Here is a 26,964-nt window from a genome sequence, read left to right on the forward strand (position 1 = left end):
TCACTCGTACACGGACGTCGTGGGCAAGCGTTGCCTGTGAGCAGGCCTGTCCTGTGCTCCACGCGAGTGCCGTGTTGCGTGAGTGGGGACTGCGCATGCTCGTGCGTGTACACGGGCCGTGTGTGGACACGTGTTGTGGGTGCACCTGCTGGGGAGGGGAGCCGCGGGCCTGCCTTGGTGAGATTCGCTGCTCTGTCTGGAAGCGGCCCTCGCTCGCGGCCGACCATCTGTCTGGTGGCAGAGGGCAGGACCCCAGGCCTCAGGGCGTCCAGAGCCTCCCTGGGAAGGAGCCGGGGGAGGACACGGACACTCGCGCCAGGGCCCGGCAGCCAGGCCCGGCCCGGCCCCCCGACAGCATGGAGATGAAGAGTGTTTACGACACGGCACAGAGCAGGTGGGCTGTCGTTACCCCGTTAGGAATGGGGCAGCTGGATGACATCATTCACTCTGTGGCCCCCGCATGAGCGCGCTGGCCCGTTTGGGCTGGGGCAGCCTGGGGCAGGGCGGGTGGCCGCATGCCCAGTGCCCAGTGAGGCAGAGGGGCCCACAGGGGCTCCACGAGGGCTGCAGAGCACAGACCAAGGAAGGAGCACGGCCGCGGGACGGGGCGCCAACAATCCGAGCCGGGGGCCTCGCTGCCCTGGACCAGACCCCCCCAGCCCCCTGCAGGTCGGGCAGCAGCCGAGTCGCCCCGGCGCCCGCGCCGCCCCCATGAGGCCCTCCTGCCCCCTCGCACGGAGAGCTCCCAGCCCCACACAGGAAAGCCCCCAGCAGAACAAATGAGAACGGGAGGGTGATCTATTTTTAAACGCTCATATTTTGTTTCTCCTCTCACGTTTTCCTGTGTTTTTCTTTCCACGTTCTAACGCCGCTGTCGGTCCGCGCCCGGCACCGGCAGCGCCGGTGCTCCAAGAACAATCACGCAGGGAAGAAAGTTCACAGTCAAACAGAGTCTCGGGAAGGCCGGCCGGCGACGGGGGAGAACAGAGCGAGGCTTCGAGAATCACTCAGAAGGGGAAGAAAACCCTGGACGTCCGGGGCCCACCCTGCCCGAGGGGAAACGTCCATGCCGTTTGCACAAAGCCCGCGCTTCGACCTCGTCCGTGCGAGCGCTTCCCGGAGAGCGGTCTCTCTTCCAGCCCTAGAAGCAGAAACAAAACAAGTCCCACCCCCCCACCATCCACGGATACATGAGGGATAAAATTACATTTGTACAAAAATAGATTTTTTTTTTTACCTTTCCCAATGCTTTAGACACTTTCTCTCTACTCTGTACTCATCACCCTCTAGAGGGTTCGCGGCGCGTCCCAGCGAAGGCCTTGCTAAGGGTCGGGGGCCGGTAAAGCTGCTTTTGCTCCAAAGCATCTGAAAATAGATGCACTCCTCGCCTTGAGATCCTCACGCAAACCCGATTTCACCAACGGAGGGTCCTCACGTACTTGCTTACGTGAAGCAAATGTATAGGAAAACGGGGGAAAGTCTTGATTAGAAACGAAGACAGAACGTTGGTAACTGCCCCGCGCTGTCTCTGTGCAGCAGGGCGCGTAACGCCGCACCCCCGCACCGACAGGGCACGGGCCACGCGCCCGATTCCGTGATGGGGACAACATCAGCCGATCGCCCACCGGCCGCACATCCGGCCGGGCCCTGCCGGCAGCCCCCGCAGACCAGGGGGCTCCACGTGGTGTCCGCGCTTGGCGCCGGCTCGAATCTTCGAGGAACGGGAGACGTGGAGAGCCGGGGGTGCGGGGCCATCGCCCCAGAGACCGCGTGCTTCCGGGCGCCGAGGGCAGGCAGGTTTCCAAGGACGGCCCCTTGCAGACGCAGGCACAGTTGTCTTCGCTCCCTGCCCCCAATGTCACAGTGGGGACGTGAGTCCGCACAGCACTCCCGGGGCTCCGGCAGCTCCCGGGCCGGGCCGAGGCGGGGACGGGCGAGAGGTGGCCAACAAGCTGGTGTTAGCTATCTTTAGAAAATTAAAGATTGTCCCACCAAAATAACAATAATAATAAAAATAATTACAAAAATCACCTTAATTGAACCAGATTGATAACACTACTAACGGTCCGGTTAAATAAAGCTCCTACCTCTCCGCCGAGCCACGTGCAATCTCCCCGCTTCACCACCCCCCCCGCCCCGCCGCGGCGCTGGAAGTGTGACAAGGACAGCAGACGGAGGAGAGGACACCCCGCGCGCCCGCCGCGCCGTGCCCGCAGGCCGGAGGGGCTGGGGGCTTCCGGCTTTCCAAGCTGCAGCCGGGGCCCCGGGGCCCGTAACGGGGCTCTCCAGAAGCCGACCCTCCCACAGACCCGGTCCCGGGCTTCCCCCGCTGAGGCCCCCACGTTCCCAAGGACCGTAGGCAGTGGAGAGGGCAGGGCATGGATGACGGGGCGCGTCCGACTGCAGAAGGCACCAGGGGTGTCGGGTGTGGGGCAGTCTACCGTCCCAACTGGGGGGACCCCGAGAGTTCCCAAGAGTGCCTGCATCACTGCCTGTCACAACCAGGCCCCCACAGGCTTCCAAGACTTTCGGGAGAGTCTGGGAGCTGGGCAGGCCCTCCAGGCCCCGCCCCTGCCACCCACGTGGCAGGGGACCCCTCCCCTCCTCAGGAGCGGCCGGTGGCAGAGGAAGGCGGCTTCTGGGCAGGCTTTCAGAGCCCCGGCCCGGCGCCTCTCTGTCAGGGGGGCTGAGGACTCTGGAAGGCAAAGCAGGGCCACCTCCTTCCCCACGGGGCCTGGAGGCCCCTCCCTGCCTTGTCCTAGCTGGGGAACCAGACCCTGGGGAAGGCACCCCCGACCCAGGGCTGCTCGTGGGGACCACAGGAGGGAAGCCTGGCTACAGAGCAACCCCTCGGGAGCCGAGAACACCAGAGCTGCCCACGTCCCCCGCCCCCTGCCACCCCTGCTCGGGCCCCCAACGGCAACAAACGCGGGGTTCGTGGGGTCTGAAGCGCGAGACTGGGAAGCACGCAGACCGAAGGAGGGTGTTACAGTGCAAAAGAAGCCAGTTCAACCTGAGAGAGCCCTGCTCGCCCCGGAGCGCGGAGCGCCCCACCCCAGGAGGCCGCGCCCCTGCCCCGGCCGTGGAAACACTACGGAAGCGGGCACCAGCCTGGACGGGGGCGCCGTCAGCCAGAGCACGTGCTGGAGGCCGGCCTGAGGCGGTCACTCCGACAACAGCTGGGCTGGCTGTCCCCGAGGGGCGTCCAGCTGCACGCCCCAGAAGGCAGGCACGCCACCGTCCCCGAGTCTAGGACTCGTCTGCACACAACAGGCCGCCGGCGTGGGGGCCCCTCCGCCAACAGCTCCGGAGGAACCCTCGCCTGCCCCTTCCCGCTGGGCTTATCCGCCCACAGGCCTTCCGGCTCCGCGCGCCCCGGGAGTGCCCCGGCTCCCTCCCGCTGCCTGAAGACCCCCCCCCCCCCCCCCCGGACCAAGCACCCTCCTGCCTCCGACCTCTGCCCCCGACAGGTCAGCACGGCCCCGGACTGGGGGAAGGCCGGGAAGCGGGCTCACCCTGCACAGACGGGGGCTGGCCTGCGCCTCTGCACAGACTAAACCCACGGACAGAACGAAGGCCGGGCTGCACACGCGGTCTGCTCGCCCCGGCTTGCGTACGGCTGTGCAGGGGGAGAGGCTGAAGCGCTGACTTGAAGAGAAAGGCGACGGGGGAGGCGGGTGGCCCCAGGCCCTGGAACCCCGCTGGAGGTCAGCTCCTGCCCTGCTTGGCTTGGGGGTGACACTGCAAGTCATCTTTGGAAAAGGGGCCACTCACCCCTCACAGTGAGGGAAGCTGGCTCGCCCCAGAGCCCCCCCGCCGCCTTCCTGGGGGGCAGGTGGAGTCTTCGTCCCCCGGCTCCTGAGCCTGGGTGGGGCGCGCCGGCCGGGGGCCCCTGACGAGAGGCCATGGGGGTCACTCCAAACGCAGGAGGGGAGCGTGGGATGTTCCGACACCAGCGTGGCCCAGGGGCGGGCCTGCGGCCCGGAGAGCTGGCCCCGCCGCCCCAGGGAGCCTGCGGGCCTGGCTGGGCTCAGGGCAGATCCCGCCCCGGGAAAGCCGGGGCCCGCTTCCCGCACGAGGAGCACTGGGAACGGCGAGGCGGCAACACGGAGGCTCAGCGGACCGTGTCCCCACATCCGCAGAGGCCGGGCAGGGAAGGGGCAGGGGACGGGGCTCGGCTGAGAAGAGCAGCGGGCGGCCAGGCGGGAGCGGCCAGGCCGGCGGGCAGGCGCGAAGGACGGGCCGGCGGGCCTAAGTCATTTGGTGGGGGGCTTCCAGCATCTCCATGAGGAAGGTGTCGATGGGCGTGTCCCCGATGAGCTTGAAGAAGAAGAGATGCTCCAGGCACTTGAGGCCGATGGAGCGCAGGGCCGGCAGGCGGAGCAGCAGCTTGGCGAACCTGTGGGAGGGCCCGGTGAAGGCGCGCCAGGCCGCCCTCCCCACCCTCCACCCGGCGCCCGGTGGCCTCCTGGGGACAGGACGGAGCCCGGAAGCCGCGGCGGCGGAGCCCGGCCTGTGCAGAGCCTGGGGGTGGGCGGGAGCCAGGCCTCTCAGGGAGCGGAGACGGCAGGCCCGAGCCTCGGAGCAGGAGCGTGCGGGGTGGACACAGAGATCCCAAAGGACGGCCCATGGCGGAGGGACTCGGGAGGAAGGACCGGGGGCAAGACAGTGGCTGGGCTGCTGCAGGCTCCACCGCGCTTCCCGGGCAAGTTAAAACACGTGGCCTGGCTCCAAGCACGAGCAGGGCAAGAGCTACAAAAATGGGTCTGAGCACCGGCAGCGCGTCTGGCAGCAGTGGGGAGGTCAAGGCAGAGCGGCTCTGGGCCGGGGGAGCAGGTCTGGGCTCGATCCAGCCGCGGCTCGTAAAGCACTGGCGTCCCGTGTGCCCCAGGCCGGCACCCACCCCTTCCCCAGAAACGGCTCTGCTGGAGCCGAGCCACAGGCCCGATCCCCAGGCCCTGCCCAGCCCGCGGGAGGAGACCGAATGGGGGAGGGCGGCGGGAGGTGCTGGGGCTCCGGGGCGGGGGGACGCCAGGCTCAGCTGCTCGGTCGCCCTCCGCCCCAGCAACGGCATGGACCCTTGAGGAGCCATGGGGCCTCATTAATTATTCACAACGTCTGTATTTCAGGGGAGAAAGCCCTGTGGTTGGTCTGGCTGCCACACAACCCACGTTCTAGGGCAAAAACGCAGAAGAGGCTGGACCGGGGCCAGAGAAAGCGGTTTTCTGCTGAGCCGGCGAGATGGGCTGCGGCAGGGAGCCAGGAAAAACAAGCCCGGCCTCCGTCCTCCTCAGCAAGTTTCACTTTAAACCGAACCAGATGAGGGCCGTGAGGAGCAGGGCACAGCCACCCGTGCCCGCAGCTGCATGTGCGTCAGGCGGCGGGTGGCAGGGGCTGGTGACCGGTGGGGGGGGCATGGCCCTCCCGAGAGAGGCCTTTTGCGGGTGCGGGGGGGTCGGGTAGAGTCAGGACAAGACTCGCAATGGCACCAAAGCCACAGACACCTGCCGTGCGCCCGGCACTGTGGACCCCGGCGCCCCCGGTGCCCACACGGCTCCGCACACGTGTACAAGTGCCTACCGTGCGCCGGCTTCGGGCAAGCACGCCAAGACCCAGTTCTAGGGGAGCCCATGAGGGGCCGAGGGAGGCCCTAGGGCACTGGCTGCACACGGGCCTGTGTTTGCAGGGGCGGCGGAGTGCCCGGGCACGTCCCCCATGCCCCCCCACACAGACTCCCCCCACGGAGCAGGGCGCCGCCTTCTAACTCACACAAAGGTACCAGAAGGGCCGGGGGCGGTCCTGCCCGGGGCGGGGGTCACGGGACCCCGAGGCCCCGAGGGAGGCCCGGGCCGGGGCTCACCTGCCCGGCTGCTCCGGATACTTGTGCTTGCAGTAGGCCTCCAGGGACGCGTACACCTTCTCTCGCAGCGCCTCCACCTCTGCCGGGTTCGAGAGCCCCTTGGAGTCTGCGGGGGAGGGGCAGCAGGTCAGCGGCCTCAGCCCAGACTGCTGCGCGGGGCACCGGGGCACTCGGGCCCGCTACCCCCCCCGGCCCCGCCTGGCTGGGGCCAGCAGCAGCCGGACACGCTCTGCCCCTGAGGCCGCCCCTCAAGTCCCAGCTTGGGTCCCAGCTTGCCACTCGCTGGACATGTGAACTGTAGCCCAGGCCTGGACGTCCCGGCTCTCAGCTTCCCCATCGGGGGTCCGGTGCACGGGGCCACCGTCGCCCTCTCCTAGTCACCATGGCAACCAGGCTGACGTGGTACCCTGGCTGCACCGGGGACTCCATGCCTCTGAGAGGGAGGACAGCTCAGAACCACCACCCCAGAGTCAGGCAGCCCTGGGTAGGGCAGTGGGCAGAGAGGCTGACAGCCAGCCTGAGCCCTGGGACCCTGGGGGCGGGAGCCCGTGGACAGAGATGCCTGGGACCTCAGCCACCAAAGCCTCCAGGGCCCAGGGCTGGGATCCACGGAGGCAGGGATAGACGTCCCAGGGCTCAAGCAGGTGAGCCAGCCCAGGCCTTCCTGCCTCGGTCAGAGCCCACCGGGGCTGGGTCCTCCTCTCGGCTTCCTCGTCTCCCGGGGTTTCCCACGACCCAATAAGCCCACAGAGACGAACCCATCTCTTTCCACAGCAGCCACCGTGTCACATGGTGACACGCTAGGACTCAAAGGCCCCAGGTCTGACCCCAGCCAAGGGTGGCTCATCCTGACAGCCCCGGGGCCGACGCTGGAGCCCACAGCTGCCCACTGCTGCCATCTGAAGCCAGCGAGCCCCACAGTGGCTCCGTGGCGAGACGCGCCTGCCATGAGGCCGCCTCCGAGCCACAGACTGGGGGGCTCACACCAGTGCCCACACCCCCAGCAGGTACACCAGGGTCCAGTGCGAAAGCCGCAGGCCGCCTGGGGCCCTGGGCACCTCAGGAACATGCCAGGCTTCTCCGTAGCTCAGCACCCGGGCCTGGGGGCCTCCGCTCCGGCCACGTCCTTCCTGCACCCGCCGCCAGGGAACCCGCGCTGGCAGCCAGGCCATGCGCAACCGCAACGGGGAGGGCGCACGGCAAGGCTGAGCTACGGGGCCCCGGCTCCCACGCTGGCAAGACCACAGGCTCAGAGCCTGGAGAACAAGTGCCCCTGGACGTGGGCTGTCCCCGCAAGAAGACACTCATCTCTCCCACAGCCAGTTCCCTCAGTACTGGAGCCGATGGAAAGCGGGAGGTCCGGGCCCAGCGCCCCTGGCACCATCCTGGCTTCCCCACTGGCTGGCCAGCTCCCCAGCTCCCCCAGAAGCTGGCAGCAGCCCCGAAGGACACTGCGCCCCCGTGCCCCTCCCTCCACTGCCCGGGCTCTAGAACCTGCCCACTACAAGTTCACGGAGAGGCTGCCTCTCCCAGGGCCCAGGATTGTGGGCAAAGTGGGGCCACGCTTTGGACGTAGCACCCAAACCACAAAGGGTGAGCACAGCTCCCCAGGCCATGCCAGGTGTCGTGCTCACGAGAGCTGTGGGAAGAGGGCGGCAGGGCTAGTCTCCTCTCCCAAGGAGGGGATGGGCGACGGGCCCCACGGCACGGCACCAGCGAGCGCAGGGGGCCCGGGCCCGGCCAGCAGGCCGTGTGCCGGGGAGGCCGTACCGGGGTTGAAGAGGACGATGGCGCGCAGGCAGCCCAGCTCCGTCTTGTCCATCTGCATGTCCCGCATCTTGGACACAAGCTCCGTCAACACCCTGCAGAGGAAGCAGGCCGCCACCACCGTCCAGTCAGACTGCGCCCCCCTGGCTGCACCCCCCCCAGGAAAGACCCTGAGGACGGGCTCCCCATGGCCTGAGGCCAGGCCCTGCGGCCCACGGGAAAGCTGTTCTCCCCAGGATGTGGTCTTCCTTCCTCCTACCTAGCTGCCGGACGGGGAGACGTTTCGCTTTTTGTTACCAGACACTCGTGGCCAAAGCGAGCCACGGCCTCTTGTCAGAGGGCAGGACAGGCCCAGCCCCTGTGGGCAGTGGTGTCTGTCTGTCTGCAGCACCCTGCGGCCTGAGCTCCCCGACCTCCTCTGCCTACTCATGGGTCCCCAAAACTCGACAGCCGTGCCCAGGGAGGGCTAAGTGGTCGGTGAGACTAGACAGGGGAACGAAGGACGGTGGCCCAGGGAGGGCCTGGATGGTCACCCTGCAGAGCCGGGGAGTCCCCGACAGTAGGTAGGCAGCACAGGGAACAGATCCCTGGGAGCCTGGAGGTCAGAGTCAGAGGGGACGGGGGCTCCAGAGGGTGCCCCGAGGCCATGGTCCCCTGTTCTGTTCGCTCAGAGGGCAAGGAGGAGCTGGTTGTCCCTGATGTCGCCCACTGGGGTCTAAGCGCGCCCCTCTGCCACCGTCGCCTCCCTCCCTAGCAGCTGGACATAGGCAGCTCGGAGCATGGCGGGGGCCACGTCTCTAAACCCAAGCAGATCCCAGGAAGTCGTACTTTCTAGAGGCCTCTGTGGACAGCAAGGCACAGCCCTCCTGACCACACAGGGTTTCAAAGAAAAGAGCCAGAGGAGACCAATCTGCTCGTTCCACTGGTACTGGGAGTCCCCAGCACGGGGACTCGCAGAGACGAGAACCTCGCCCTCCTACGTCCACATCGACACCCTCCAGGGACAGAACGGGCCATGAACCCGGGCGGGGCCCGCACCTGTCAAAGATGGCGCCCACCCCTGCGCTGTGGGCACTGTTCCGGTGGACGTGCAGCCCGGTGGCCAGGAGGATCCCGTCCTTCACGGTGATGGACCGGTGGGAGAAGGAGGCGATGAGCAGCTCGTTCCAGCCTGGGGGTAGGAGGGGGCACGGTCACACGGGGGTCCCTTCCCCAGACGGGCTGCCACTCAGCCCTCCACAGGCAGCGTGCACTGTCACAGAATGTCCCACAGTGGGTTCTGGGGACCCCACATCCCAGGGGTGTGGCACAGAAACGCTCCTGAGCACCGATGTTCAGGACATGCCTCTTCCTTCTGCGGTGCAAACTCGGGCAGTAAAGACCCTGAGAAGTCCCGCACAGAGCACCTTCTTTGGCTCTGTGTAGCCCAGGTGCTCCCCAAGCCCACACGTCCAGGGAGGTCTCTTCCCACACCGGCAGGAAGCTTGTGCCATGGAGGACGTGGGGATCCTCTCTGGGATGGCCACGGACGAGCAGCTGCCCACCTGGTCTCAGCGGCAAACTCTCCAGTTACTGCGTGCTACGTGCGGCACCACAAAATAATAGATTTGTAAACTGAAAGAACGCATCTCAGAGCCTCAGGCGGACAGGACGCTCCCTCTGCGTGAGCTCCCAGCAGAGACAAACCGGAGGAGGCGTCAAGGGTTAGGAGAAAGTATGGAAGCAAAACTTGAAATACAAATGATTTCTGTGCCGGGTTCTCAATGACTGCCGTGGACGGGAGCCCCAGGCCACCTCCACAGAGATGGCTCTGTCCACAGCCACACTCCCAGGGCCCAAAGGCTCTGGGCTCCGTGGCACAGCATCACGCAGGCTATCCCACTTCCTACCAACTACAGTCCTACAGAACTATAGCCCCATTTTCCAGAAGGAGAAACTGAGGCCCAGTGCAGGGTAGAGCTCACCCCATCACACAGGGAGTCAGAAGCCCCAGCCCCGTCACCTTCGCCTCGTGGCTCTGGGTGTCAGGTGTTATGCCCCAGCTGGAGGCCCCCACAAGGCCAGGGAAGAGAGTCCTGCTGTGGGCCGAGCTGGCCCCAAGAGCATCTGTCCCCCCATGGCGGGACCACTCTGCATCAGTCTGCCTCTCCCTGCCATCCCCCCTCCCCCGGGGCCTGCCCAGCGTCCTCCTACCTCTGGGCCGGCCGCCACCTCTCCTACTGCCCCGAGCGCACCCAGGGCCCGGCAGGCATGGGGCAGGGCTGCCCTCTGACGTTCCCACGCACCAAGCACGTGCAGATGGCCCGGCGGGGCAGGAGGCCGGTGGGGTGGGAGTGCTCCCTGCCGCCCCCCCACCCCCGAAGGCCCAGCACCCCGCACAGCTGGCGACCCGCCCCTCCTGTCCCTCCAGCAGGAACCTGCAGCCGGCATGCCTGGAGCATGTCGAGAGCCAGGCCTGACCCCGAACCCCAGAGTCTGTGCTCCTACCCCCTGCCCCCTCCACAGTCCCCACGTGAGGAGCAGAGGCCACGGTGCAGGGAGAGGTCGGAGCACAAACCCTCCAGGGCGGCCCGTGTTGGGCACACCCCCTGCCCTCTCCAGAGGTCCCCAGACAGCCCCTGCCTCTCCAAAAGGAACTTAGAGACCCGAAACCAATGACCTCCTTGTGGGTGGGGGGAGCAATGCCAGAGGGGGGCAGGGCCGGGCGGGAGCCCCACACTGCAGGTCCCCGCCCTCTCCCTCCCTCCCTCCCCTGCCAGGGCCAGCCCAGTCACTCACCTGCCCTCAGCAGGATGACCTGGTCGTCCAAGGGCAGCTCAGAGAAATGCGGGACCCGCTTGGCCCATTCGACCAGCGTGAAGAGCTGCTTGTCCGCGGCCTGACAGATGTTGGTGACGGGATCGTTGGGCTGGGCGGGAGAGAGGCACCCACTGAGCGCCCGGCTGAGAGCACGGCCCAGACCGGGCCCCCACTGCGTGTGCTGCCCCAGCGCTGGGCAGAAGATCGGCCCCAGGGCCTGTGTCCTCGCGCCCCGAGCCCATGGCTAGTGCTGCTTTGCGCCCCCCTCTGTGGGCAAGATCGAGGGAGGCTTTGAGGGGGGTCCAGAGTCATCATGGGGTCCCCAAGGAGGAAAGCAGGGGTCAGAGACGGGAACCCGTGAGCAGGAGAGAAGCTGCTAGCTTGACCCTGGGAGAGGGCCCAGGTCAAGGACACGGCACCTCCAGCAGCAGGAAGGGAAGGGACCCGCTCTGGCCACACCGCGACTCTCGTCCCGGGACGCTGCCTGCGGACTTCGGACCTCCGGGACTGTAAGACACTAAAATCACTGCTGTGGGAAGCCCTAGGTGTGGGGCCGAGTGCCCCCAGTCACAGGCGGGGAAACGGAGGTGCGGGCGTGAGTGCCAAGCTGGGGCGGGACTCTGAGGACGGCGGCCAGTGCCGGCCCCTCTAGGCCACTTCTTCCTACCAGGTGTGGAGACAGCACACAGACGGGGGCATCTTCCAGAAAGTTCTAGCCGGAAGAGACTCTCCCCTCATTGTCACAGATGAGGAAACCCAGGCAAGCCTCAGGGGAGCACCCTCCCAGCTCCTGACCAGCGGACCCTCTGGGTCCTGAGTGAGGGGGAGGACAAGAGCCACACGCGATGGCCAGGGCGTCCTCTGAAGAGCTCCCCTGCCTCGACAGGAAACACCTGCCGTACAGGGAGGCTCAGTCGGGACGCCCGGGGCCCGCGGGAAGGGCCCGCCAAGGGCGCGTGTGGGACGCCCGGCAACAAAGTGACACAGAGGCCACAGGGTTGGAAGGGGCTGGGGTGTGCAGACGGGGACACGGAGCTGCACACACAGGCGTCAGCCAGGGTTTCTGGGGCACAAGGGACCCCCAGCCCAGGGTGCTAACACCCAGAGTGCCCCCACACTGGCCCTCACCCCGAGTCCCTCCTCCGTCCCCGGCAGCAGATTCGGCGCAATCCAGAAGCCTGGAGCCCCGTGCCCCAGCCCCACACCCCCGTGGGTGCTCCCTCCACCCCGTGATTCACGCGGGCACAGGGGCCAGCCCGCACGGAGTCCCCGCGTGAGACACACCCAGCAGCCAGCACGCCGGACGCCAGGGCTGGGTTCAAGCGCGTTCCACCACGACCAGACTCTGCTCCTCAGAGGCTCGGGGCAGCCCCGGGAGGGGAGAGCCTGGGCCCGGGCAGGCACGTGCTGGGCCCGAGATGCCACGTGCTCCCCGCTCACCAGGCCCCTCTGTGGGGTCCACGCCAGGGAGCAGAGGGCAGCCCCGGCAGTTCCCAAGAGCATCCGGGCTTAGCAACCCTTTGCTCCCCTCCCAGTCCTGCCCGGAGTTCATGTGCAATCGTGAACGCCTCGAAGCTGGCCTCCCCTCCCCTCACCGGGACTGCAGGGGTCGGCCCCGGGTGCACCTTCTCCCTGACAGGGCATGGATCTGAGGGGGGCCGCGGTGTGCGGGGAAGTGCGGGGAAGCAGGGACGGCCCATCACCCGGCCACAGGGGCCTGGCGAGCACACAGGACCCTCCCAGCCGGGACTCCCTGTGAGTGCCCACGGGCAGGCGGGGTCCTGGCTGGAGCTGGGCCGTGACCAACCATCGCCTCCAGGCACGTGGCAGGGCGGGAGTTAACACGCCACACGCCCCACTACTGGCTGCCGCATGCTGGGGGAGAGGAAGGAAGCTCTGTGCCCCATCACGGGGCCAGACCCACCTTTGCAGGGCCATGAAGGCAGGCCGGCAGGAAAGGGGTCCCTGGGAAAAGGGACACCTCGGGCCAGACAGAAGCCTGAGGAGGAATCAGGGGGAGCCACACGTGCAAAGGCCCTGGAGTTGCAGAGGCACGAGCTGGGTTTGTCCAGCACGGTGGGGGCCGCTCTGGGCCAGGCGGAGGACAGAGGGAGGGAGGCTGCTGTGACCTCAGGGCCAGCCACAGGGCTCTGATCCCAGCCCTGTCCCCACAAGAGGGCACAGGTGAAACCACCCCGTGGCCTGCATGCCTGGGGCAGGTACAGGACTCCCGAGACCCAGCTGAGCAATGGCCCGAGGCCACAAGGAGCCAGGCAGCACATGCTGTGTCCTGGCAGTGAGTGCAGCCCACGACAGCTTGGGCCTCCCATCCAGCAACATCCACCAGGGGCCAACAGTCCCTGAGCAGTGCTGGCCCTGCCGCCCCGGGGGAGGCCGTGTGTGCAGGGGTGGAGCTCACCGAGTTGGGGTTCAGCCCCATGTTCGCGTCCACATACGTCTCGGTCTTGGGCTCGACGGCCAGCTCCGCCTCCAGAATCTTCTCCACCGGCATGTCCTCGTTGGCGCTGCTCGTGGACTCCACCTCGTTCTCGTTCCTGTCCTTGCCCCGCTGCCTCTCCTCCTGTACGGCTGCAGGGGGCAGGGGGGTGGTCAGCCCGCGACTCCCTCGGCAGGGACAGTCAGGGCCCAAGCAGAACTAGCCCTGAGCCAGCGCGCCGACCGGGGCCACAGAGGGAGGCACAGCTCAGAGCTGGACGAACCCCTGCCCCATCTCTGCCCCAGGTCTGGCCTCCAGCGGCCATGCATGCCCAGAACACAGGGTACACCGCCCTTCGTTAATCCACCCAACACACCAGCCCACAGCAGCACCCGTCCAGGGCCAGGCGCACAGCAGCCAGAGTACACAAGGCCGCTCTCACACAGCTGACTGGTGGCTTAGCAGCACTCCCAGCATGCAGTGAAAAGAGCGTCAGTGGACTATGGACTCAAACAAAGCCAGGAAGGCTTCCTGGAAGAAGTGGCAAAAAAACACAGGTAATAGTTCAGGCAGAGGAGGGAGCATGTGCAAAGGCCCAGAGCTGGAACAGAGCCGCTCCTGATGAATGGAGACCTCTCCCACTGGCTGGAGAACCACTGCGAGGAGTACCAGTGGGGGGCAGGAGGCGAGTTCCTGCACAGGGTCTGACAAGCCACAGGAGAGACAGCACAGTACACGCGTCTCCAGCTGTAGAAAGAAGAGGGGTCCCAAGGGAGACCGGAAGCTGGAGGTCAATCCTGAGTGTGAGCCAGGATGCCCTGGGCTGGCCTGGTGGGGGTGGGCGGGAGGGCTGAGCACGGGGGTGGTCAGAGGGTGGTCAGGGGGTGGCCCAGGAGGGAGGGAAGCCTATGAGGGAGGCAGAGAGGGAGGCACTGACTTCCAAGCAGCCACACGGAGCCCCACATGGACAGAAAGGAGAAGCTGCTGCTTACAGACCTCGGGCTTCGGAGCCCGAGCAGCTCAAGCTGCCCCTCCCCAGAGAAGTCAGCTCAGGTCAGCGGAGCTGTAGGGCCTCTGGCCCACCTCCCAGCTTCCGGCCAGCCTGGAGGTGCCGGCTCAGCCGAGGGGCCTCGAGGCCTTCCCAAGGCTACCGGCCACACGCTGGTACCTCTCACCCTGCACCGAGCCTTTCTTAGGCCACCTCCCGCTCCCTATCTCTGACCCGTCGCAGACTGACATCCCCAAGACCAGGTTGGAGCCCCAGTCCCTGCAGAGCCACAGCCTGGCACCCCACCCTCACCCCTCACACTCCCGTGGGACTCTGCACTCAGTGCCCTCTTTCCGGGTCCAGCATCCTGGGGCAGGACCTTCTGGAGAGCAGAAGATACAGCCCCACCCGGGGCTTCCTGAGTGCGATGGCCCTGGTCCTCAGATGGAGCTGGGCCTCCTCTCTAGGGGCCCGACATCTCCAGGGGACCACACACAGTACCCCCTCCTTGAAACCCCGGACCCACCCCCGGCTCTGGCTCTAAGGGCCCAAACTCAGGCTGCCTGACCCGTCCCTCTCCCCTTTGGCTTCACGCTGGCTTTGGCAAACGCTGAGGCACCCGCAGGAGGGCGGAGGGCGGGAGGACGGGTGGCGCGGCGCTGGCACCCTCTCTGCCCAGCCTTGGCTCCGGGCTGTCCCTCCTTCCTGCACCCGCAGCTCCCAGGTTCGGCCAGTCCTCGCTGCCTCACTCCTCCAGCCCAGGAGTGCGGGGGCTCCCCGATGGTGCTGGCCCCAGGGGTCCCCCAGGCCTGTCTGGTTCCCATAACATGGCCCACAGCTCCCTAACAGTTCACATGAACACCTCTCGACCACCGCTGGCCCCTGAGGGCAGGCCCCATGCCCCTCGTGCACTGACAAGTGGCCGTTCAGGCCCAACCCCGAGCCAGAGGCTACGCTCTCCGGGACCCAGAGCACCGACTCAAGCGAGGGACTTGCCGTCCACACAGCAAGTCTCAAGGACGGGTCAGCCGACACCTTCACACCACACCAGCTGGGCCAGGAGGCCCGGCAGGAGGCCCCGAGTCAGAGACGCTGCAAGCCCGGCTCCTCCACAGACTCTGACAGCAGGGGTGTCCTCGGGGGGCTCGAGCCGGCACGGCTGCGCCGGCTGGCCGTCCTCTGCCCCTCTCCAGCCAGGCCTCCAGACGCCAACAGGGGGCGGGGGCTGGGCCCCTCGTCGGTCCCCCTCGGCCACAGGGGATGAGAGTCCAGGAGAATCACCCAAGCCACATGGCCAGCAGCCGGGGTGAAGCACCCGCGTCCGGGCCGTGTCCCTGAGACCCCGAGGATGGCGTGGTCCTCAAGGTCTGTGCTCTGGGCAGAACCTGAACCTGTTAGAGCCAGGATGCCGCCAAGAGGCACCTCGTCTTACCAGCTGGGGCGACAGGCCCGCAGCAGCAGAGGGGCCCGGCTGAGCTCACAGCACGGTGGGCGGCTCCAGGCTCAGGGACGGCCCGGCCTCCGGGGTCCCGCCCCGCCCTGGACAGCCCCGTGGCCCCGCCTGCTCAGCCCTGGAGCGGGGAAGCACAGCGCCGGCCCCGGGCGGGACCCACGAGCCGCTCACACCTCCACGCCTCCTGCTCCCACACTACTCACACGCGGCCAGTGGCGGGTCTCCTCCCACTGCACAGACGGGACGGACGGGGTGGCCCCAAGGCGGGGGCAGCGCCCAGAGCGGCGGGGGGTGGAGGCCCCCAGCACCTGCCTCCTCCGTGGGGGCGGCGCGAATTAATGAGCCAACACTCCGTGAGGCACTTTGAAGCCGTGGAGGGCCGGCAGCTCTACACGGCATCATTATAAATATTATGGTTTTATTTATAGACACGGAGGGGGCAGGAGGGAGCCCAGGGACTCATGTCTTGCCAGCTCAATCACCTTTCAGATAGAGTCATGTTTGCCTTACGTTGTGCTGGCGCCGGGAAGCCTCAGGCAGGAGGCGTCTGCGAACACAGGGCTTCATTATTGCCCCAGGCCCAAGCGCTGCGGGACCCCGGGAAGACCACAGAGGCACAGGCTGGGAGGGTGTTCTGCACCCAACGAGACCGGGGTCTCCGGCATCTGGGGAGATGCTGATGTGGGGGTGGGGGGGCAGCAGTCCCTCGGCCAGAGCAGGCCAGCCCCGTCCTGGTGCCCACCTCCACCCCTCCAGGCTGCTGGGCCGGGCAAGAAGCCAGGACGTGGGAAGGGGGTGTCTCTGGAAGGCAGCACCCCAGCCTGCTGCCAGCTGGCTGGGCCCTTCCTCTGTCCCGTGTGCAGCCCCAGAACAGGCAGGACTGACAGCCCAGAGCCCCTTTGTCTGACCCAGAGAAGGGACTATCCCGCCGACCGGCTCTCTAGCTCAGCGGACACGTCCCTCCCGCTCTCAGGGCACTCAGTCCAGGACAAGGCGTCGGCATGCAGGAGTGACCCCACACATGCTCTCTCTCTCTCTCTCTCACACACACACACACACACACGCTCTCTGCTCTCCACCCCCACACCACCACTGCCCTGTTCCTCCCAATGAGCCTACAGGGACCCACTGCGCCGCCACGGTCACCTGTGGAAACAGGCACAGACAGGCAGTCACCCACTCGATGTCGCCGGGGTAGTGCGGGAACCCAGCTGGGCTCTTTGTCCACAGCAGGAATGTGTGGGGCGCTTGTGCAAGCACACACACACACGCACACATGTACACGCAAACATGCGCACACACACAGACACACGCACGCATACACACACACGTGGTCAGAAGACAGAGCTCGGAAAGCAAAGGGAGGCAGGAAGGAAGCAGGGAGAGGCCTTCCTGGAGGGGAAAGAAGGAAGCAGAGAGGCGGGCAGCGGGGCGATCCTCCAGCCTGGGCTGGCGTCACCCAGGTGGGGCCAGGTCCCCCCATCAGACCAGGAGCGCCAGCAGCGGCCCCCCCCCCACCCAGCCCTGCCACCGCGTGTTCCAGCAGACAGGCCCGGGCACAGCCTGGCCAGCAGCCGGCATTCCCACCTGGGCCGCAGCCCCCACCTCCCCGGGAATGCAGCTGAGCGAGTCCCAGGCCGAGGCTTGTGTACGCAGGCCCCCGCATTGCCCAACAGAGATGCTATCTGCCGGCACCAAGGAGGGGTCTCCGTCCACTCCCAGCCAGGGCAAGCCCCTCCTGAGCTCTCCCTGAGGGTCAGCCACTCCGGATGCCAACCCCGGGCTGCTCCCTCCCGCGCTGCACCAGGGGACAGCGTCTGGGGGCAAGCCCGCTTCCTCGCCCGGGGGGACAGCGTCTGGGGGCAAGCCCGCTTCCTCGCCCGGGGGGACAGCGTCTGGGGGCAAGCCCGCTTCCTCGCCCGCACCGGGGCCCTGATCGCAAGCTTTCCTGCAGGGCCACGCAGCCCAGACCAGCCTGGAAGCCAACACCTCCCAGCCTCTGTGCTCCAGGCCAAGCCCGGCTTGGCACACCTGGCCCCCATTCCCCTGGGCTGCCACGCTGCCCTGCTGCTGCCAGGGGCCCCAGCTCATCTCCGAGACAACAAAGAGGAAAGGAGCAGTTTCAGGACCAGTTCCGGGGGGACAGGGGCGGTTCCCAGCACCCCGCCACAGGCCTCGAGGCCTGGGAGACCATGGAGCTCCCTGCTGGGCCGGCGCCGGAGTCACACTGGGGCCACTGATCACTCCACTCAAGACAGAGGCTGTGCACTGGGCCCCGCGCACCGGGCAAGCACGGGGAACGGGCCCGGCTGTGCGCTTCTGTGTTTCGGGCAGGAGAGAGCTCCGTGGGAGGGTTTTTACTGCACGTTCGTGACTTACAAATCCAACACAAGGCAAGAAGGAGGTGGGCCCTGCCGGGACCAGGTATTTATCTAACGGCCCATAACTCAGGTATCGAGGGCCGTGTGCTGCCTCAGGAACGCGCCCAAAGCACCAGATTCATCCATCAGATGAGAGAGCGAGGCAAGAGACACACACAGGCTGGCGCGACTCCCGACCGAGCTGACGGGGGCAGCCCAGGCCCCTCCCCCCACAACCTCTGCAGCCCGTCTGTCTCCGAGAAGCCCAGCAGCACGGGTGATGGGGCAGGGTGCCCAGTGAGGCCCTGCACATAACACCCTATCCCCATGGGCACCAGGGCAGGGGCCAGACCGGGCCTCCTCCACCCTGGGACCCTGGAGCTGCACTGGCACAAGACGGGCATCACCCAGTCTCTCCCAGGACTGGCAGGGGAGGCGGCAGCCGGAGTCTGATGGTATCCAGGCTCCAAGCAGCCAGGCTGGGGGCTTGAGGAAGAGATCAGTATCTCCAGAGCCGTCCAGGGACCTGGGGGGAGGGTCACTCTCTGGGGCCTGGAATAGCGTCCGGGCCTCGCAGAGCAGCTCTACCGGCTCCTGTTCTTGGCCTCAGCCCTCCGGCTGGGCTCACGATCTCCCTACACCCTCCAGTCTTAGGGCATCAGGCTGGACATCGGCCCACAGCTGGGTTCCCCCACCGACACTGACAACACTTGGTGGGGGGGCCTGCCTGGTAACGTGACAATCACGGTCAGTGGATGCCTGCCCATAGCTCATTGCTCATGCCCAGCGCCCAGCATGGCGCTTGGCACCAGGAGAGCTGAGCTTGGCAAGCGAGTGGTCTCGGGCACTAACCCAGGCTCACCCTGTGCTGGGCTGTCCTCGAGGGAGCCCGAGCCTCCCCCAGCATGCCGGCACCCAGCACTCTGCCCAGGCCCCACACCTGGGCACACACCAGTCTACTGCCTGCGACACGCTTGCCCTGCCTGAGTTCCCGTCCCAGCAACAACGCTGCATGGACCTCCCCCAGCAAGGCCTCCCTGATTACAGGGGCATCCAGAGGAACCGGGGCCAGGTGCACACATCCTCTGGCTGGGCACGTGCTTCCTCTGCCCGGGATGGCCTGAAGGAACGAGGGCAGCACTGGGAACCAGACGCCTGCATCCCACCTGGCATGTGACCTCAGACAAGCCCTGGACCCTCTGGGCTTCAGTCTCTCCACCTGCACGAGGATGAGTGGGTGGACCGAACAGTACAGGGAACGGGCACCCCGACCAGGAAGGTCTGGGGGCACACACTCCCCACGGACGGCGCCGGCCCCTGCAGCTTGGCGCCGGCGCCCGAGGCTCCCCTTGCCGGGAGCGGCACCGTGTCCTGCTTGCCCCAGCAGCCTGGGGCAGGACATCCTGCAGGACTGCATGGCCCGTCTGGGTCTCAGCTTCTCCCCAAGAATCACGGAGCGGTGGGCCACCAGCCTGGGGACCCCATCAGGAGCAGCAGCGGCACAGACGGGAGCAGACACAGAACCCCTGATTCCAGAGAGCACCTCCCAAGCCCCACGAGGCCCTGGGTACGAGCGCCAGCGAGACACGCCCCCCACCCGCTACACCCGAGCACAGGAGAAGAGTGTAACCCAGGGAATGAATCCACCGGGACGCAGCGGTCGGCAAACCTGCAGATGGGGAAACTGAGGCCCACAGCGAGGGGCTGGGCAGAGGGAGGTCACACTGCTGCGCTGGGGCCAAGGGCTCAGGCCCAAGTCTGGCTGAGTCACTTAACAAGTTCAGTGGCCTCAGGGGAGTGACCTTCCATGCCAGCTGTCCCCCTGCCCTGCCCCTAATAAACTCTGTCCATAAAGCGGGCACCCATACCCAAGTTCGAGAGTCCCACTGCTCTGAGGACCCGGGGAGCCTCCGCCAGGTGCACAGAAGGAAGCAGGGCCCAGGGCGACCCCGGCACTCGGCGGGCTCGGGAACACCGGCTCGGTCTCCGGAGCGTCCTGCTCCGGTCCGCCCCCCTTCGGTGCTGTCCCCGCCCTGGCCGCCTCGACCAGCCCCTGGCCAGACCCCAGAACGCAGCTCAGGACACGCAGGCACCCGTGGCCCTGGGCTCCTCCCACCCCGACCCCACCTCCCACCTCGGCCCTCGCTGGGCTTCCACCCTTGCCCGGCGCCCTGCAAACCACACACCGGGTTGCCACGACCGTGAGGAGGGTCTGACCGACGCGAGTCCGCCACCGGGCTGGAGGGACAGAGGCGGGCCCCTCGGCGATCTCGGGCGCGCAGCAGGTGCCGGGGAAGGGGGACCAAGCCCGCCGCGCAGCCCCGCGCCCCGCAGGGAGCGAGCACCCGGGCAAGCAGGACGCGGCGGCGCACCACCCCCGACCCTCGCCGGTGCCCGCGCCCACCTTCCCGCTTCATGCCCATGGCCAGGCACTTCTGGTAGCGGCAGTACTGACAGCGGTTCCGCTGCCGCTTGTCGATCAGGCAGTCCTTGTTGTCCCGGCAGGTGTAGGTCAGGTCCTTGCGCACCGTCCGCTTGAAGAAGCCCTTGCAGCCCTCGCAGCTGTAGACCCCGTAGTGCTTGCCTGCGGGGAGAGGCCCCCGTGACCACGCCGCCCCGGCCAGCCTCCCGCCTCCCCGCGCCCTGCCGTGGGGTCCCGAGGCGCCGCGGCGGCCTACCTGAGGAGCGGTCCCCACAGATGGCACAGATGTGCTTGGTGAAGGACGCCATGTTCCCTGAGGGGTGGGCTGGGACTTTGAGGACACCGTTGAGGCCCAGCGGGGGCTTGATGTCCTCGCTGCTGCTGACGGGGTTCATGGGTGAGCTGAGCTGAGGAGGGAAAAGCAGGGGTGCCTGGGGGTGCGTGTCAGCATGCTCCCCCGCACCAGCCCACGTTAAGGGAGCCAACATAACCCCACTTTACAGAGAGGGAAACTGAGGCTCAGAGGGGGCCCCGCCCGCCACAGGCCACACAGCTCAGGAGGGGCAGGGCCCAGGTCTGCTGAGCGGCTGCCAGGCTGCGGGAGGCTGCTCTGCCCACAGCCGACCCAGACCTCAGGGGAGGACCCCCGAGGCCCTGCTCACGCCCCCTGCCCCTCGCTCGGCTAAGAACCGCCCCCCATTACGGAGCACGTCCTGGACAAGACCACGTGTACTCGCCACCATCCCCGTGAGGCAGGCACTTGGGGTGGGCGCCGAGGCCTGGTCCCAGCAGACCAGAGAGTCGGGGTCCACGTCAGCAGGCCACCCTGCCAGGGCCTCGGGGATCAGGGTGGGGGTCCCGGGTCATGTGGCCCCAGGCGTGCAGGGCCAGGCCAGCACCCCCTCGGCACCCAGCCCCGCCCCGCCTGGAGGAAGCGTGGGAAACTCACCAGTCACCCCGGCAACAGCGGGTGGCTGTGACACAGCGGTGACACAGCAGTTTTGGTTCTGCTGCGTCCAGTCCAGTGCTGCTGTCAGCGCCCAGAGATGCTCCCCACGGCAGCCCGCAGGCCGGCCCGTCTCCCCCGGTGCCGGGACCCCAGCCGCGCAGCACCCCCACACCCCCACTTCTGCAAACTCGACGGAGGCGGAAACTGGGTGGTGTGGGCGTCCATGGGGAAGGGCGGCGGGAGCCACGCTGCCCCCTGGTAGCCCCAGGCACCTCCTGCCAGCAGGAACCTCACCTCCTTCCTTCCCCACGGCCCCCAACCACCCCCACCCCTTTCCTCAAGGGGCAGGAAGAGCGTGGGCTCAAGGCACACGAAGCAGAAACCACCCAAAGCCTCCTTCCACGTGGGCCTCCGTGCGGCCCCCGGCCCGTTCTCGGTCCTGGGCCGGGCGGCTCCGTGAGGACACTTAACCCCCGCAGGACCCGGGTGGGGCGCCCCGAAGAACAGAGCAGCCCCCTGGGCAAGGCCGGCGGGCCCAGCTGCTCCATCACCAGGCGCCAGGAGCGCCCCCCCGGGAAGACGGGGGCCTGAGCAGGGGCGCGGTCTGTAAGAGCCCCAGCGCCGCGTTCACGTGTGCGTGGCCCTCAGAGCGCGGGAACGCTCCCCCCACCCCCGTTTCCCGGACCAGGGGGCTGGCAGAGCAGCAGGTGAAGCTGGGGTCTCGGAGTGGCCAGTGGTGAGCACCGAGGAGACCCTCGCGTGCTGCAGAAGGGGAAAGCGAGGCCCCAAGAGTCCGGCTTGTCCAGAGCCGCTCAGTGACCCCAGCCAGGCGGTCAGAGACGCGGCACTGCGGAGCTCACAGGCCGGGTGGGGACGGGAGGAGCAGGGTGGGGGGGACAGTTCAGCTTCGGCAAGGCCTCCGAATCACGCCCCCTCCATTCACTGTGCGCCTTTGGGGAAATCACTGTCATTCTGCCCCTGAGGTCACTGGTGTGCGGGACTGAGGGCTGCCGGCCGGATAACAGAGCGGATGCCCGGGCAGCTGCCTCAGTGCTCGGCCTCTAGGAGGAGGCGCCGCCAGCTGGTCCTGGGCAAAGGGGATGCCGAGCCGGTCCCCATGAGCCCACCTTCAGGGAGCCACCCAGGACACGAGAGCAGGAGGCCTGTCCCCATGCTGTGGGAGCCTGGGCAGGTCTCCATGTGGTTGGATCCACTTGGGAGCACAGGGAGAGGAACGTGGGCATTTCCTCTTTCATGCTTGCCCACACCATGCTGGGCGGCTAGCGGGCCACCTGCCCTCCCAGCCTCCCATGTGTATGCAGGCCCCAGGGACTGGGGCCTCCCCTGGGTAAACTGAGGCAGGGCTGCAGCAGGGAGGAGGCTGGCCGGGGACCCACATGGGAAGGAGCCACAGGCAGGATGGTCAGTCAGTGCTGTGGCCCCCAACCATGTGCCGGGGCATCCCTGCCCTCCGGGGCCTAGGCTTCCCACAAGCAAAGTAGTCGTCCTAGGAGACCCTGCACATGTAGGGAGATGAGGGCTGGGCCGGACACCCCACTCAACACAGGCTACCCACTTCGTTTCTTTGCCTCAACTAGTAGGTGGTCCCCACAGGACCACCAGGGCAAGGCTGTTGGGGTCGGGCTCGCTATCCGTACCGCCCCCCCTGCCCAGCTCCAAGCTGATGGGCCTTGGCTGGGTTCACAGCTCCCGGACAGAGCACAAACCGATTCCCGGGGCCTCGTTCTACCTTGCACACACCCCTCCCCAACCCCCCACCTACGAGGGACTGCTCCCCTCCTATAGCCCACCCCACCCCACCTCTGGGGAGACCCACGGCGCCAGCAGCCCCTCACTGGGGCCCGACGGTGGCCACCCTGTGGCCAGGGTGGGGGCCCGTCTCGTTTCCCCTTTCAGACCCTTGGCATCTATTTCAGTTCCCACCGGAGCCTACAGGACTTACTAAAATCACCACCTGCCTCCTCTGTGCCCCACCAGGGTCTCCTGCCGCCTCACGAGGCTCCTCTCTTCCGCACCCACCACGCCCTTCCTCTGGAGCCCACAGCAGGCCCCCTCCACCAACCCACGGGGGAGGCCATCACCCACGGCCAGAACCGGGATTGAAGGCTCAGGCCCGCCACACACGGAGCAGGTCCTTGGCCTCACCGGCCTCACGACGGCAGCAAGGCAGGGGCAAACCCAGCAGCACGACTCAACTCACCTGGTCGTCCCGTCCCAGAGCCTCACGGCCACGGGACCCCCCCAGCACTGGCCGCCCCGCCAGCCCGAGAGGATCCCGCACCGGGGAAGCTTCGCCGGGCTGGGGACGCCTGGACGCAGGGCTGCCCACAGTGGGCCAGGTGCGGCGGGCGGGCTCTGGGACGAGCCGGGGATGCTCCTGGGCCTGGTGCTGATGGAGCCCCCAGACCAGGAAGAGATGCGGGGCCGTTTGGGCACTCGGCCCAGCTCAGACGGCGGGCCAAGTGGGGTGGGCTGGGGTGTTGACTCCCCCCTCCCCCAGCGCTGTGGGTTTGAGCGGGCAGCCCTCGGCAGAGCGCCGGGCCTCCCCCAACAACAGCAGAGAACCTCCCCGTTCTGGCAACCATGACTTCGCGGTTGTGGTTTGGGGAGGGGGTGGGGCATGCCCCCCTTTGAACTCCACCCACATGCCCATGAATATGGGGAACCCCAGGTTTCCGAGACAAGCTGCTGAGACTCAGAAGCTGCACTCGCTCCAGGAAGGAGCTACTGGGGCGTGGGGCTGGCGGCAGGGTTCAGGGGAGACGGAGGCCCACCTGGGAAGGGCAGCCAGAGAGGCCAAGCACGGCGGGGGGAAGGGGTGCGCAGACTGTGGCAAAACTCACTGTGGCCCAACTGACGGACGGACACACAGGCAGATGAGCGGCCGACCACAGGACAGTAATGAGCATCTGGGACACAGGTTTGCTTCCTCCCCTGCCCCGGGCCTGACTCTTGCCCTGACTCCGTATCAGCTTCATGGAACCCGGGGCCCCTTTCCACACACAACCCAGCTTCCACCAGCACCCACTAAGTGCCAGGAACCTAACTGAGCACAGAGAATAACAGAACGGGACAGAGGTGCTCCCGAAACCCCCTCACTCCCTAGCATTTCGCTGCCCCTGCCTCCAGACAGGTGACCGGTACCAAGGGGCAGGTGCCCCCAAGGTCTGAAGGGCGTCACCGCCACCGCCGGGCTCCTACTGTGCACGAGCCCTCGGGGTGTCTGGGACGGGTGGCAGGTCCAAGGCCGGCAAGGACCCCCGTGGGGCTGAGGGTCTGCAGGTGCCTGCCTCCATCATGGTCCCCAAGGGGCAGGTGCAGGCTCCAACTCCTTGTGCCCTCTCACTCCCTGCATGGCGCTGTGCAGCCAGCAAGAGCGGGGGGGGGGGGGGTGGCAGTGCTAAAAATGACCTGGCCAGGCCCAGGAAGGCAGCCGAGCCTCCTGCATGCCAGCAACCTCAGGCCTCCTGCCTGCTCGGGGGCCCAGGTGACAGGACAGGGGCCCTAACTATTCTGCCCCCTTCCCTCGGCCACCAAGGGCTGACAAGGTCACTCTGGAAAAGCCAGCAAGATCCTGCACCAAGACCAGCCCTAGAGGCCCAGCCAGACAGGCAGTGGGCTGGCTCAGCTCAGGGGTGCCCCAGGCCTCCCGCGCCAGGGCCAAGGCGGGCTGCCCCGCAGGTGCTTTGGCAGCAGCGGGTTTGGGAGCCCATGGGACGTGGCAGGCACAATTAGATGTATGGCTCTGGGCCGGGACGCCTGCACTTCAAGTGTCTCCCAGCAGGCCGTCCTGAGGCTCCGTGGAGACGGTTTACAGACCGCCCCACCGCAGGGTCCTTCGCCTACCGCGGAATGAAGGGCTGCGCATGCACTTGGACTCGGACCGGGAACGGGGCCGTCCCTGCTCCAGCAAGGACAGCTCGGCCGCAGAGAGAGGACGGACCGGCTAGCACTCAGGCAGATCTCCCACCCACCCAGCAGAAATCCACCGGGAAGTACACGGAGCTGGGAGAGGGGAGGCCTGACTGGGCCCCGGGGCCCCTTCACAACGCAGGGACCTCCAGAAGAGCTCAGGACAGCTCTGCAGGGGTTTGGACGAGAGGCGCCCAGGGGAGGGTGGGCCGGGCCTCCAGGATCCGCATCGCAAGAACCGAACTGAGCCAGGCCCTGCCAGGCACCAGCTGTTTCCTGATTCACGGACGATCCCGAAAGCCAGATGGTTCCGAACACATGACTGTGGGAAAGACCCCAAGCCCAGCGGAGGAGCCCGGGGCCTGGTCCGAGGCGGGCGCATCTGCGCGGAGCCTGCGTGTCTCCACCCTGGGATCGGGGCCCAGGGGTGCCGAAGCCCCTGGCGTGGGCTGAGCAGAGACTCAGGAGCGAAGGGCCAAGAAGGGGCAGAGGCTCCAGGGAGGCGGGTTCATCCCGACACACACAGAGCCCCCACCTCCAGAGCCGGGCCCCGGGAGCAGGGAGCCCCCGACAGCAGGGGCCCACTGGCGGAGACGGCCAGCTGCAGCGAGCTTGGCTGATGACCTCTGAGAGTCCAGGGCTAGGGAGCCCGCCAGAGCCGGCCTCAAACTCAGGCGCGAGCCTCCTCTCTGACGCTCTGCTTCCCAGCAGCAAAGGGCAGAAATGACAGTGCGCACCCCCAGGGTCCACAGGAGGGGTCCCACCTCAGCACTTACCTGGGGGCTGCCCGTGCCAAAGCCCAGGGCAGGCGTGGTGGGCACTGACATGGAGTGGGGGCCCATTGGGGAGCTGATGACCGAGAAGGGCGGGCCCATGCCGTTGATGGGGGAGCTCAGGGTGCTGATGGGCGAGTGCAGCTGTCCTGGGGAGCCGAGAGAGGAACCGATGCCCGGGCCCAGGGAGGGGTGCAGCGAGGGGGCGGCCATGGAGCCTCGGCCCGTGGGGGAGTTGAGGGACGAGGAGTTCACCTGGGTGGAGAAATCTGTAAGACAAGAACCCAGAAGAGGGTGGTCAGGAGCGCATACTGCCCGGCCTACTCCCTGCGGAGCACAGAGGCCACGGCGAGGCCAGGCCCCGGCGCCCCCATGGTGAGCCTAACCCCACAGCGAGCCTAACGGTCCATGCCGCAGATTCCTGCCAACAGGAGGCCGGAGGACAGGGAGCTGCCCCCCGACACCCGCCAGCCCCGGCCGCAGGGCGCAGGCCGGGCTGGAGCAGACAGGTGCAGGCCGAGCAGGGGACGGCTGCCAGCGGACGGCTCTCTGATGCCCTTCCAGGCCAGGAGGCCAGACAGCCGCCTGTCCACCTGGAACGCCTGCTCACCAAGAGCTGCCGGCCCCTCTGCCCATGCGCCCAAGGGGCAGAACTAAAGGTGGGCCGTGACAGTAAGAGCCACGAGGCTGTTGCTCCCCGAGTGCCCACCACGTCCGCGAGGCAGACCCCATGCCCGGGGCTGAGAGCCACGTGGTGAGTACTCGTCCCGGCCCAGCTTACAGACACGCAGCCGAGACCCCAAGTTCCCACAGCTGCCCAGGGCACAGCACATCTGCCACCAGGAGGCTGACCCCCTCTCCGACTTCTGTGGCCTCAACACGCCACCCTGCCCACATCTGCCCAGATGCCCCCGCGGCCGCGGCCCCTCAACTCGCGAGGCCCCGGAGAGACGCCTGCTTCCGATGTGCCCGGGCCCGCTTCTGCGGGGGCCTCGTGGACAGGCCAGGGTGTGTGCCAGCCCAGAGGCTGCGGGGAGAGGCTGGGACCTCCCACACATGCTTTCATCTCGGGGATTTCAAAGCCCCAACGAGAGAGCTAATGAGGCCTCCTCACCCCACCCTGCAGGCTCTGCAGGAAGAAGGCTCCCCGGGAGGAAGGCTCAGGCGGCGAATCCACTGCCCACGGGCAGGCAGAACGCACCAGCACCAGCACAGCAGCAGAG

The 26,964-nt window shown here is 67.2% G+C and overlaps 1 protein-coding gene across 4 annotated transcripts in view; it reads right to left on the reverse strand.

Annotated features, from left to right (window-relative positions):
- Positions 1 to 797: 797 nt before the first annotated feature.
- The window catches only part of RXRA (retinoid X receptor alpha), a 91,862-nt gene continuing 65,695 nt past the window's right edge, over positions 798 to 26,964 (reverse strand). For all 4 annotated transcript variants that reach the window (XM_080820370.1, XM_080820373.1, XM_080820372.1 and 1 more), the window contains 9 exons: positions 25,745 to 26,010; positions 20,343 to 20,493; positions 20,069 to 20,248; positions 12,846 to 13,015; positions 10,406 to 10,535; positions 8,666 to 8,798; positions 7,631 to 7,722; positions 5,861 to 5,966; positions 798 to 4,399 (listed from right to left, as the gene is read on the reverse strand). In XM_080820370.1, coding sequence (XP_080676496.1) covers positions 4,252 to 4,399; positions 5,861 to 5,966; positions 7,631 to 7,722; positions 8,666 to 8,798; positions 10,406 to 10,535; positions 12,846 to 13,015; positions 20,069 to 20,248; positions 20,343 to 20,493; positions 25,745 to 26,010 — 1,376 coding nt within the window. In that variant the 3' untranslated portion in view covers positions 798 to 4,251. The remainder of the gene's footprint in view (positions 4,400 to 5,860; positions 5,967 to 7,630; positions 7,723 to 8,665; positions 8,799 to 10,405; positions 10,536 to 12,845; positions 13,016 to 20,068; positions 20,249 to 20,342; positions 20,494 to 25,744; positions 26,011 to 26,964) is intronic.

This window comes from Martes martes (assembly GCF_963455335.1).
Source record: "Martes martes genome assembly, chromosome: 12".
Classification (NCBI taxonomy): domain Eukaryota; kingdom Metazoa; phylum Chordata; class Mammalia; order Carnivora; family Mustelidae; genus Martes; species Martes martes.